This window comes from Colossoma macropomum, unplaced genomic scaffold, assembly GCF_904425465.1.
Source record: "Colossoma macropomum unplaced genomic scaffold, Colossoma_macropomum, whole genome shotgun sequence".
Lineage (NCBI taxonomy): Eukaryota > Metazoa > Chordata > Actinopteri > Characiformes > Serrasalmidae > Colossoma > Colossoma macropomum.
In genome coordinates this window covers 843,745-857,500 of record NW_023495254.1, presented here as the reverse complement: position 1 = coordinate 857,500, position 13,756 = coordinate 843,745, and the positions used below count along the sequence as shown (strand labels likewise).

The window sequence follows — 13,756 nt, the reverse complement described above, 5'->3', positions numbered from 1 at the left end:
ACATCAGGACATGAACGACTCCACGTCCTGACAGAGTGTATGTGTCTGCAGGTCCTGTGCTGGGAGAGTTTCTCCCTCCGTTCCTGACGTTGTTGCGGAGCTGTTTGGAGCCCAGCAGAGACGCTGAGCTGCGCCTGCATGTTTTCACCGTGCTGTCCAAACTTCTGCTGAACTCCAGGAATACGCTGAACTCACAGGGGTGAGTCAAACTCATGCACACACTCCCAAACAGACATATTACACAATAACTGAGTGTCCATATATCACCGCTGAAGCATACTGAGGCTCAAAGCAGAAATCTGGAGTCATAAGCCTTACCCTGCTCCTGTCAGACCATAATTTCCATGGTCTCTGTGGTTTCCATGGTCTAATTGGAGCAGTGTATGGCTCGTGGCTCCAAATTTATGCTGAAACATTTGGGCCTGGGTTCAGACAGCTCACGCACTTGCACAGTGTCTCCACCTCTAATTACACTGCCAGAGGCGTTTTACTAAAAATTCAGTTTCCCTGCCCTTAATAATGGTCAATTAGCCTAAAAGAAACAGGTCATCTATGTTTCTCTACCAAACAGTTTTTTCTTCCATTTCAGTGTTTTCCTGGGTGGAGAATGGAAGTTACCTCTCGGTTTTCTTGAGTCTAGCACATGTTAGAATTAGGGCCTGCCCACTAAACCTGACCAAAATTAAGATTTCACAGATATTAGTATTGGTGGAAATTCTGAACAGGCATCTCTAAAGCAAAATGTCTGAGAATTTCAATGGTTTCATTATTTTGTACCAGTCTTCATTAAGACTACTGATCTGTTTGTTCACCTGTATTACAGTAATACAAAATTAAGCTGAAGACAAAACACTAGCATGGTTAACATAACAGGTTTGTTCACCTGTATTTCAGTAATACATGTTAAGCTGCGCGCACAGCACCATCCTGGTTAACATAACAAAAAAACTTGCTAAGAATTCTGGGATACTCCGCTCCGGCACTGTATTATGTATGTTATTTTTATACAGTCAGATGCAGTTTGAACACCCCTGGTCAAGTTGTTTGTTTTGCTGATTTTCTAACTGAAAAAAGTTAACACATCCTCTACAGAGAACACTTAAATATGACATTTTCCTGTAGTTTTAGTGCACAATTTGTACCAATATGCATTTGTGTGTGTGTGTATGTATGTATATATATATATATATATATATATATATATACAGTTTGTTTAGATACATACTACATGCTACAACTTTCTTAGTTTTTGCTAATGTATTTTTTATATGCTTGAGATTTGCTTTAATCATGTTTCACATTTCACGGTCATTTCAGTTAGTGATGCACCAAAATGAAATTTCTTGGCTCAAACCAAAATTCATAGCACGCTGGACTGAAAACCGAAAAAGGTGACAATAAATGACAACAGTTTACTTAAATGAGCTTAATAAATTAAAGTATGTAAGCTTGAGAACAGGCCACGAAATAAACAGTTGGTCATATGAAATAATACATTACATTATTTTTCAGTTACGCTTTGCACTTTGGCTGTTGTGTAGCTGTCATTTCTCTTTTCAAGAAACCATGGCTGCAGATGGCATCAGCATGCCGGCTCTTTCTTTTCTACTGTTTTGCTGTGGTCTGAGTATGGAGAGGGATGTTGAATTTTCAAGTGGCATCAAACCTGTAATGGAGACCTTTTTTCTCATTCAGCTTAAAACCAAAAGTGCCATTTTTGGATGAAAATTTGCTAAAATGATGTGCATCTATAATATCGGTCAGACGAGCTCTGTTTAACTAAAATGATTCATTCACCATCTACAATTACATTGGGCTCTTGAAATCAGAATTGGTCTTAACATTTTCATAGTGGTTGTGCTCTGCTTAAAATAGGGTCATTTGAGTGAGGATGCCTGACAGATCTTCTTTCATCTTTAAACATCGTCACTATTCTTTTGACCCACATAAAAGACAATTTAAGGATGAGTAAATGTCTGTGACATTCCGTAGTTTTCAACCTGGATTTTGAGATGATTCAACTTAATCCTTAAACGCTTTTGTTTGGGTTTGTTGTTGAAGATCCTCCAGGGCTCCAGCATGTTCCCCAGTGTGAATCAGCAGCGTTCAGCTCTTTCTGCGGCTGCAGCGTGTGTGTGCATGTGTGTGTGTCAGAGTCAGCCAGACTGTCTCGGTGTGTGTGTTAAATTGATGTGGGTGATTTTATGAGAAGGACATGCTCCTCCTCAGACGTCCCGTTAAGCTCTAGAACATTCCAGCATCGGCCGTCGCTGTTTAACACACGCACACACACACCTGCTCCTTCTCATCCACACTGTGAGCTCAATGAAGAGCTGGTACTGGTCTGTGAGCTCAGAGCTGGTAGGAATGGTCTGTGAGCTCAGAGCTGGTAGGAATGGTCTGTGAGTTCAGAGCTGGTAGGAATGGTCTGTGAGCTCAGAGCTGGTAGGAATGGTCTGTGAGCTCGAGGCTGGTAGGAATGGTCTGTGAACTCAGAGCTGGTAGGAATGGTCTGTGAGCTCGAGTCTGGTAGGAATGGTCTGTGAACTCAGAGCTGGTAGGAATGGTCTGTGAGCTCAGTGCAGAGCTGGCTGGCAATGGTAGTCTGTGCATTTATTGTATGTGTAATGAACATGCTTTAAAATAAATGTATGTATTTTATTACATATGCATATGAATGACCCCATGTCCTCACACTGTATAAAACCAACCTGTGTGTATGTATATGTGTGTGTGTGTGTGTGTGTGTGTGTGTGTGTGTGTACACACATGCACACAAATACACACAAAGCATCTGATTTGCTGATTGGTCAGTTGTCCGCCTCATGCCCTTCTGCCCCTCAGACCCTCGGGGGTAATCGAAGGGAATGCGTTAAGCCTGGGGCGTGTGCTCTCTAATTCTTGCAACCCTGTGAGACCACTACAGTTGTGCAGATCACTCAACACAGCAACTCATCACCCGCCACACACACACACACACGCATACACACACAAAGACAGCTGCTCCTCTTGTTGCAAAAAGTGACCGTTTGCTCACAAATCACACTCAAACAGACATCATAATGTTGATGTGACTCACCTGTTTGTCTTTTCCCTTTTTGGAAAGTATCTCCCTCCATTTCCTTCGTTCACTGAGCTAACGTTACAGTGGAGTTTGTTTTTTGTCTGCCAGCTGCTCCGTGTTCTTCCCCTGCCATCGTCTCCCTCTATCCCAGGCGACCCCGAGCAGGCTCTTCATGGTGACAGCTTTTGAGAGCTACTGTTGTACACTGATCATAGTCATGACATTTATGTTACCTGAGCTAGTAATCAGCTGTAAATATTACTTTAGAACCAGAATATAGAACTTTGAGTTACCTATCAAAACATACTGTTCACTCAGCAGTCCATTCTATCCATATATGGAAACTAAACTGCAATAACATTTTAATTTCATTGTTTTTAAGATGTTCCAATATTTGCATATATCCTTTCATTCCCACCCTTTCAGCCTGTAGCAGTTTAGACCCACCCATTCACCATATTACTGAAGTTTTAAGTAGTGTTTCCGCCTTGGGAATGCTTTTTGAATTAGGCACTTTACAGAGCAGCCAATCAGAACAGAGCTTTTTTACGTATGACAGTTTTAGGAGCAGAGTAACAGAAACCTTCAGTTTTATGAGGAATAATGAGGCTGGAAAATGACCACATAAAGCACACAGATGCCATAAGTGGACCTTAGGGGAGAATAAAAAATGAAAGAAAATGGTGCCACTTCATTGGCTGTGTAGCATTAGCATTAGTAAGTGCGGGCGTTAACCTCCCAAAGCTGCTTTCTCTGCATTGCTCAGACTGCGCCAGGCTAGACTGCATGATGACTCAGACTCTGAGAGAGATGTGTCGAGATAAACTCCAGACTGGGCAGGCTTTAGTCATTCACACTAACACATCAGCTGTGGAATGATAACAGGAGTGCGTTGATCTGCGAGTGGCAATGCAACCGATTCATTATAGAGGGTATGCATTGACGTCACTTTCCCGCCAGTTTCTCTGTTCCAAATATAGCTTCCAAATCTACAAAATGATCTGCATGTCTACACTTGCATTGTGGTTTCTCTACCGAAGAACCCCTTGTAAGGAAAACTGGGGTTGATTTGACTAGCTAAAATATTCTAACCATCCCCCCTTTTGTTTGTTTGTTAGAACATAAGGCTCATCATCATGGAAATTTTTTAATAAACGCTCCCAAAAACTTCACAGTTACACAGAATATATATGAAAATGAAGATGCTAAATATGTAATTGATGAGTAGTCAATACAGCGTATAACTTAAGCTGTGATTTTACCCCAAAATCCAGCATACACCGTTAGAAATAAAGGTATTGCGCAGGTACATTTTTCGTTCATCAAGGTACGAACGATGTAAATGTTCCCTCAAAAGTATAACAGTGGTTTTAAGGTCCAATTGTGAACGTTAAATAAGTTTTTCCAGGTGAAAAGTACAGATTTGTACCTTTTCATAACCGAATGTTTTAAAACAGAACAATAAAATAAAAAGCCTGGAGACGAGACGGGCTGTGTGGAGTCAGTACAGCTTAGAACATATCATTTCAGTGGATTATGATACAGTTATTTTCCCTGACTAAAGGTACTGAGATGTACCCTTGAGGGTCCCACCCCAGTGACAAGAGGGGAACGGCCCCTGTGACAGTTTAGTACCTTTATTTCTGAGAGTGTACCTGATACAAAATGACAGCTGCAAATCCACGTTTTGGTACCTTGATTCCAGTTGTTTCTGTAGTTTGCAGCTATCCGCATAAAGCTGAAGTCAGCTTCCTATTTGCCAGCTTCTTGTTCAAATTTTCCTGTTCCACCTTAAATAGTGCAGCAGTTACGTTCTGACCTGAGGCGCCAGAATGTAACTGCTGCACCATTTAAGGTGAAATAGGAAAATCAGAACAAGAAATATGCAAATAGGAAGCCAACTTCAGCCTCGCGTGATCCATTTGCTTTTCTTTTCTTTAGCTTTCGGCAGTCTGTGAAAAAGACAGCTCCAAATTCTTGCTGAATCTATTTGCACAGACAATCGCACAACAGCTCTTTGCCATTTTAGATGTTTTTGTGTTTTCGCGACATTCACACACATTTCAGCACTAACGCTGCCACTCAGTTAGTCTTTCTGCCACATAGTAGGCGTGACCCCAGTGACTCCCGCCAACTGTGGCGTCACGTGCATACATTCTAGAATAAAATAGACTTTTTTCAAATATAAAAGCCAAAAACAAGCTTGGTATTTTGGTTTTTATTGCCTGTGTTACACTACTATGTGTAAATACTTCCTCCAGTTACATTTGTATATACCATGTATTTTAAAAATATTTCTGGATTTCAAAACCTACTCTTCATACCTCAGTCTATATAGTCCATAGATAGTTTTTTTTTTTTTTGATGTCACATACATTTACATATATATATATATACATACATATATACATATATATATATATATATATATGTATGTATGTATGTATGTATATATATATAAATCAGTCTTAAAGACATAGTAAAAAACAGCTTGTTTGATTCTAAGACTTTGGAAAATGATAATTTAAAAATGAATTATAAACCAAATCTTACAAAAAAGTGAATTGAGTTTTCATGAGTTCATGATGAGTTTTCCATCCACTGCTTTTTTGCTAATTTTGAAAATGCGCATACAAAACCTTGAATTAGGTGAAAAGGTTTACTTATTGATAACAAAGAAATTCAAAATATATTAACGAAAACAGATTATTCAAATAAATAATAACATGAATTGAACAAAAGTCACTATACTGTTTCCTATCTGAACAGTCTGCTGCGGTGACGTAGGCCGAAACCCGGCTACAGAATCGTTTCCTAAAGAATCACACACAAATCGAATTTGAAACCTTTGAAAGCTTTGAAATCTTCTGCCACCTGAGCTCTACCTGCGTTGTTTATGCCTGCGCAGGTGCTGCAGGTGAGTGCTTGCGTCCTCATCCTTGGTTCTTTTGTGCTCCCTCAGTGCAGGCGCTTTTCTGTACAGATCACAGACACAGAAAGTACGGCTTTCACCATAACAACCCCCCCCCCAAACTCCTCTCAAATTAAGCACAATAATGGTCCCTCATGACCTGTGTTTTGTTCCTGCAGCAGAATCCAGCCTTAATGATAGCTGCTTAAAGGAACGAGTGCAAGAGAGAAAAGAGCCCACAGTTTTTACAGTTTTATGTGGGTATTTTTATGTTTTTGAACTGCAGAGTGAAAGACACTATTAGTATTTATACTAGCCTCCACAGAATGTGTGTTTTTTCACGTTTTCACAGTCGTCAGAGAAAAACAACCTTTGATAAACTGAAAATGCTGTGATAAGGCTTTTATAGCCATCTCCTACTTTGTAGCCATCAGTTAGCTTCATTCTTAGATTCTCTGCCAGCTGCTTAGAGGAGCCCATGGTTGTTGAGTGTTAGCACAAAGTTTGAAGAGTCATAGAATGTATTACTCTTTGGAACTTCTCATGACAATTCTCGGCCTGCTTAACCAATCCTAACGTGTCACTTAAGTAGTAACGAGTTAAATAAGTTGTAAGAATTCACAGCTGGAAGAGTGCCCAAACTTTTGCACATTCCCCCATTACTATTGTTTTTCTATTTTGTAAGTAAATCAGATATAAAGTGATGTGACTGTTGTGTTTGCTGCAAAGGTTCTGTTCAAGCTAATTAGCTAACTAGCCAAATGGAACACTTTTAAGTGGCATATAATGATCATAAACAACAATGGAATCATTAGTCACAAGTATATTAATTGGTCCAGCTGTCTCAATTAGGTGGAAAATGAACTAGAACCATATGTTCTGTTGGTTTCCGTTTGGGTCAGTTCTTGTTTTTTGCCTGTGCAGTGGAAAAACACCCTTGCTGAGTTATATTTCCAAAAGAAGATTTTCTTTGCTCCTTACATTTTCATTTAGACCTTCGTTACAAAGTTCAAAGGCCGGGACGTTTATCTCTTTTTTTCTCGCCGATCCAGCCAAATTCAAATCAGTGTAAAACTGCTCAGAAATATACTATTGTCTAAGTGCTAGGGTCACTACCTCTGTTTTATCACCGCACCACACTCATCTGCACTATGTATTGTATGCTAAGTTTATTCTTGTGTTTAAAGAAGAAATAGTTTGGTGAAAAAATACATTTCCATAATTTTCTACTTACCCCAAATGGAGTCCATCAGCCAAGACTTGTTTGGTGTCAAAGTTTTGCTTCTTTAATTTAGAACGGATGCTAAAGGCTAATGTACCTAACACACTCTGGAAGTCAATAGTCACCCAGACCATTTTCACAAATACATGCCTTTTCTTTCAGTTTCTTGCAAACGACTCAATTCACAACTAGACCTTTTTGCTATATGCGCCATGACGTTGAGTGAGCACAACAAAAAGAAACAAACACTTACTTTCATCACATCCACAGAGAGTGTGCATGGTCCATGCAATTTTACCTATTTTTTATTTTCTGAATGTGTTTATAGCTTAGAAGCATAATTTGCACCAGATATATTACAATTTTGCCATGTATTTGTTGAAACAGTTTGGGTGACTATTCACTCCCATTGTTTGTTAGCACTGTTAGCCTGGCAGCTCCAGTTCTAAACTCAAGGAGCAAAACTTGGACACCAAACATGTCTTGGCTGATTGGCTGCATTTAAAGTAAGTAGAAAAGTATGTAAATTTAATTTTTAGCCAAACTATTCCTTTGTGCATCTGAATTATGTAAATATTTCAGAGTTTAAAAAGTTTATGATAAGGCAGAGTGGTCAGTTCATGTCCTGCATTAAGGTTACTTTCATTTCATAAAAAATGTCCTCATAAAACATTTACTTTAAACCTGTTTGTGTACTCGAAAATGTTTAAATTTCAATACTTTTTGACTGTTTCTCAGGTATATCGTCGCTGTCACATATCAGCCTTAAAATCTTTTTTATATAATTTGAAAATGTTGGTTACCCTTTGCATTGTGTTACACTCTCACGAGGAACTGACCAACAGAAATGGTCCAGAATTACTTCTAAAAAGATCTTGTTACATAAACTTCAATTAGAAGTTAAGAATGTTTTTCAACTCTCCTTTAAAGTAGTTTTCGGAGATACAGGGTTTTGTTCTGAGAGTGACCATATCTTTGGCTCAAACTTTGACTTTTTATTCAGTGAGATTTTCACATCCTTACTTTCACTTAACTGCAGTTTTCTCTGGTCATTTTCCTCCCCTGCTGGAAAGTGATATGCAGGTTTTGCTAAAATTGCAGACTGAACATAAGCACTGTTTTCTGTGCTTCGATTGAAACCTGTGGATTGTGAGCGCCCCCTGCTGATGCTTCGGCAGCATACCTTCTAAACTGAATGGAGGTGCTCAAGTAGATTGCTGAGATATGTTAATGTTGTGTGTGTGTGTGTGTGTGTGTGTGTGTGTGTGTGTGTGTGTGTGTGTGTGCGCGCACGTGTGTGTTCTGGGTGGTACACTGTGTGCAAAGAGGATCAGAGACAGGAAGAGAATCAGAAGCAAAAGGTCTTTCAACTGTGTAGCTGAAAATGAAACGTTACTGTGAGCCGTCCACTGATAATTCAGCTACTGTCTGTCCAGATACTTTAATCATTTGCGGAATGGCCCTGAACAGAAGCTGCACATCTGCTTGGAATATAATGAGTCACAAAATTCATAATTCAGTTTGATAGAGTGGTGTCTCCATTCAGTGCATTTTCCATACAGCAGAAATAAGCCTCTCTCTCCCTCTCTCTCCTCTCTTTCTCTCTCTCTGTAGGTGTTTTGTTGAGCATGTTCAGGTGTTTCTGCAGGAGTTGTTGATGCCGAACCTGGTGTGGTGCGCAGGCCGGACAGCCGCAGCAGTCAGGACCTCTGCCCTCAGCTGCTTGCTCGCCCTGCTGCAGGGAGGGGCTATCTCAAAGGAACAGGTAAAACAGACACATACACACCCACTGGCTGATGTTTAACCGGCTGGTCAAAACATTGACAGCTCTGATGTTTTAACCAATCGGAAACGAGCCTCGTACATTTCCCTCAAACTGCTCTCTCTCTCGTGTGTTTGTGTGTGTTGGCTGGAGCTGTGCAGCAGGTGTGTGTGGGGGTGTGTGTTTCTCAGTAACAGTGCATTTTGGTTCTCACACTTGTGTCCAGCAGATACAGGACCGTCTCTGTGTGCCTGCTGACCATACGGACCATGAGCGTTAGCATGCTAGCATGAAGCCTAAAGTCATTACTGTCATTTTGCTATGCTGTTTAAATAGAATTACATCTACATCAGTAATTACATATTAAGTTAATTCATTCATTCAATGAAACAAGTATCAAAATATGACAGCGTAAGAAGTAGACTTGTGAAACTGTAAAACCAAGTGATAAACAATTAGAATTAAAATAGGGAAGTTAGTAAAACAGGCTTTTAAATAAAAAACAAGAAAAGTAAAGCAGTTAAAATTGTTTAGAAAGCAAATAAAAACAAGCCGCTAAAACAGATCTAAAATATTCAGCTTAAATCAGTTACAAGCCGATTGATAATAATTGGAAGCCGAAAGTTTAAAAGAGATGAACGAGTTGAGCTTCAGTATTCCAGCTCACTGATGCACCATAGCTAAAAGTTAGGACTTTACTGATATATCAGTTTGTGATAATATCAGCGATAATTATTACCTGTTTTTTGCAGGGATTCATACACACGCTGTCCCGATGATGGGGGGGAAAACCTTACAGTTATGCCACTGCACAGCTCAGTATAAGTCAATTCCTGTTGAATTGTATCATGATGATGATGAAATATGGTGAATTTAAGCACAAAACGACAGCCCCGCCCACTCTGTCAATCAAAACATGCATTGTAACAGTGCTGCCCTCTCTGTCATCAAAACTTGAACTGTCACAGCCCCGCCCACTATGTCAATCAAAACGTGCATTGTAACAGCCCCACCCACTCTGTCAATCAAAACCTGCACTGTAACAGCCCCACCCACTCTGTCAATCAAAATCTGCACTGTAACAGCCCCACCCACTCTGTCAATCAAAATCTGCACTGTAACAGCCCTCCTGAGATCTGTAATATCTCTTTTTTTTACATTTCATTCATTCATTTCAATTCATACACCTCACTTTTTAAAGGTTGATGTAGATGTAAGCATAAGAGGCCATGTTTTAAATCATTATTATTATTATAGCATCATTTAACAATGTCAAGGGGTATTACGTGGCATATTTGGAGGCATTTCGTGTAAAAACTTTCTGTGATGTACCTTTTACAGGCATTTAATTCTTCAGGTGTCTGGTTTCTGTCAGCACCACATCAAACCTCTCTGAATGACTTTGTTTACATATGAATGATTTTAATTATGCAGAAATGTTGAAAAGTCAATGGAATTCCCCTTAAAGTCTCGACATGGATTACAGAAGTGCATTTCTATTTACCCACAACAGTAGCAGAAGTTAATCGGGGTGAATACGATCCGGTTTGGATCAGGCGCTGGTGTTTGGATGAGGTGATGGTGTGTGCAAGCCGAGCTGTTCTCAGGCAGGCAGGTTTTCATCTCGCTAACAGTGTTCACTTCCTCCTGCTAAAACTATCAGCTCCTCCGCTTACATCCAGCGCTACCCCACACACAATGATGTCATCTTTCATGTTCTTCATGCCAAAATCTTTGTTTTTCCATCCTCCCTCTCTCTTTGCCCCACTTTGTGTGTGTATGTGTGTGTTTCTCCTCCACACAGATGTGATAAGCTGCTGGTATCAGCTCATTTGGAGAGGGAGGCTGAGAAGAGAGAGCTTAGGGTTGTTTGAGGCAAACAGAGATACATTAACTTTAATACACACTGGTACATTAAGATAGGGCCCTAAAGCAGCATTCAACTGAGTTTACAAGATTGCTAAACAATTACATCATTAAGATGTGAACAAAGTCATTGAGATTTGTTTGACGAGAAGTGGTTCATGCTACACAGTCAGAATTGTACATAGTGGTGGTCATAGGAACCAGACATCCGAAGAGTTTAATGCCTCTAAATGCTAGCTGATAGAAAGCGATTACCTGAAGTGGTTAGAGATATGCTGCCTGATGCCTGAGACATTTGAGAGGAGGGTTTAAAAATGTATTCTTAAAAATCCATTAAGGGGGAGGTACATGCAGGGAGTTGTGAGGCAACAAAGTTCTCAAAGAAGACTATTTTCTGATTTGCTTTAAATTCACCGTCATCAATGTTGTAGGTTCCTTTTGCATCAAACCACTCTGAATGGCATCATTATTCACTACAGTTGTATTAAATTTTGCCAAAAGTAAAAGAGACTTAAAAAATATTGGATAAATTCCCCTTTAATTTGATTGTAAAAAATATTTGTTGCCTCAGATTCCTATCTGTACCTGAAATATAGAAGATGACCACCTGGCTAGGGGGCCCCCAGGTAATTTGATTTTGAGACCACTGATGTACACCCTCTTTATCCTTTTTACTAAACATTTAAAAATATTTTAATAACAGTTTAATTACATTTTGTGTTAAATACTATTTTATTTGGTTATATTAATAAAAAATGTAAGCTCACTGGACACTAGCGGTCTACGATGAACATATCGCCTGGCATCATTCACATACAGATTTATCTGACCAGATAACACGTTTCCAGTCATGAACAGTCCACTTTTTGTGTCTCTTCGTCCACTGTAACAGGGCAACTGTGAGCAGAAGTGAGCGAAGGCCTCTTGCGTGCCACTCTGCTCCATATGTTCATGGTATGCAGTTCCCTGCGGAGCGTTCTTTCAGAAATTGGTTGTGAAGAACCTGTGTTGAGTTCAAGAAGCAATTCTTGCCTGTAGGCGAAACAGTTTTTATTCACAAACCGTGAATCACGCCGGCACTCCCTGTCCATCAGTTTATCTTTCAGCCACAATTCTGACAAGAGTCTCCTGTAGGTTGGGATTTTTTGCCACTGCTGGTCGACCTGTATGACCATACGCAAATTTAGCTACTTCCTTCACACTATGGCCTTTGGCACGCCCAAATGCAGTCACTCCTTTTTGCCAATCATTAACATCTGCTTTGTGACCCATTTTCCACACATTGAATGAGACATTCACTGCACTGTACCACCTTTTCTCAATCTATGAATCCCGTCGCACACCCTGCAGAAATTTATAGCCCACTCATCCTCATGCGATGCCATCTGCAGGAGCCTGAAGTTACCACCACCTTAAACATGCAGGGTGACAAATTGATTGTCCGGTGAGCTTACACTGAGTCAATTACGATTCCACCTACAGAAAGAGGCTAAAAAGTAGCATACTGTGTATTTTACTATATATTTTACTGGCATTTTTAAACAGGATTTTCTCTCTGCCATCATTCTTAAACCTTCTTCAGGTCAAGTGTGCAAAGGTTTATGGGTAACAGAAGACCATGAAGGTTACTCAGTAGTGTCCTCAAAAACGATCAGAATGAAGGCTGCATTTCTCGACTGTATTCAAAAGATCCTTCTAATTGGAACATCCTTCAATGACATAGCAGCCTAAAGCCCACCTGGACCACAGCCTGGCTGTTGAAATGCGGCTATTTTGTGTGTATATGAATGTATATGTATGTGTTGTGTATTTTAGGTTGTGAGTGTGGAGGTGAAGCTCAGTGCTGATCTGATCTCTGCACTGGAGGAGGACTCTCAGCTCGCACGCCTGCTCGCCTGCAGATCGCTACACACGCTCCTTGCGCTCACTGCGCACTGCCTGGGCACAGATACACTCAACAGGATATACCCAGGTACACACAATATAATGTATGTATATGACGTATAAGTATATGTATATATAATGTATATGACGGCCACAAGAGCCAGCAAGAAGGCAGGACCCAAACTCCAAGCAAGGGCGGCAGGGAGAGGAGGACAGTGAGTGCGTGGGGGACGGCGGGCGAATTCCCAACAACGCCGAGGGACACAAGTGACGGCGGGAGGAGGACGTCAGCCGAATGGGACGAGAGCTCGTTGCTCTGCCTCCATGTCCCTGCCCCGCTCTGCATCTCTGCTGCCTAGATCGAACGTGAGGTTTTGTGAAGCGGCCTCGCTGCGGAACAGGAGGCGAGATTCGCATCCTGCCTTTGTGCCTCTCATGGCTGTTGCCAACTGCCAACTGATCAAGTCTTGAAAGCAGAATTTTCTTAAGTTGCACAACCATATGAGGCACTGTCATATTTTGTCTTCATAATGTGCCATTCATTTTTAATAGGAGACATGTCTGCACCACAGGCAGTTCACTCTAGCACTTGCACTCTCTGGTTACGCCTGCAGAATGTGGCTTGGCATTGTCATGTTGAAATAAGCATGGACATCCCTGAAAAAGACGTCATCAAGAATGCAGCATACGTTGCTCCAAAATGTATATTTATGTTTCAGCTTTAATAGTACCTTCACAGATGTTAACCATGCAGTGGGCACAAAATCCCCATACTTTGACAAACCCTGGATTTTGAACGTTATACTGGTAACAATCTGGTTGTTCTTAAACTGTCAGATTATGTGCTGCTACGTTTTTTTTGGCAAAGTAGCAAGACTTGACCCGTCCTTGCTTATAAAGGAGTAGGCTGGATGTTTTTCTGGATGTTCATACTCAAGCATTATTGCATCTCCTGTGTAAAATGTTTAAACATTTTACATTGTTTCTAGTCTTAAAAAGCCCCATCCCAACTGTTTTTGAAACATGTTGCAAACATAGTATAGCATA

The 13,756-nt window shown here is 40.4% G+C and overlaps 1 protein-coding gene across 1 annotated transcript in view; it reads left to right on the top strand.

Moving 5' to 3' along the window:
- The window catches only part of LOC118801287 (dynein assembly factor 5, axonemal-like), a 54,609-nt gene that overhangs the window by 34,944 nt on the left and 5,909 nt on the right, over nt 1–13,756 (top strand). Inside the window, exons 9-11 of the mRNA XM_036561527.1 lie at nt 52–199; nt 8,812–8,962; nt 12,641–12,797. Of these exons, the coding sequence (XP_036417420.1) occupies nt 52–199; nt 8,812–8,962; nt 12,641–12,797 (456 nt within the window). The remainder of the gene's footprint in view (nt 1–51; nt 200–8,811; nt 8,963–12,640; nt 12,798–13,756) is intronic.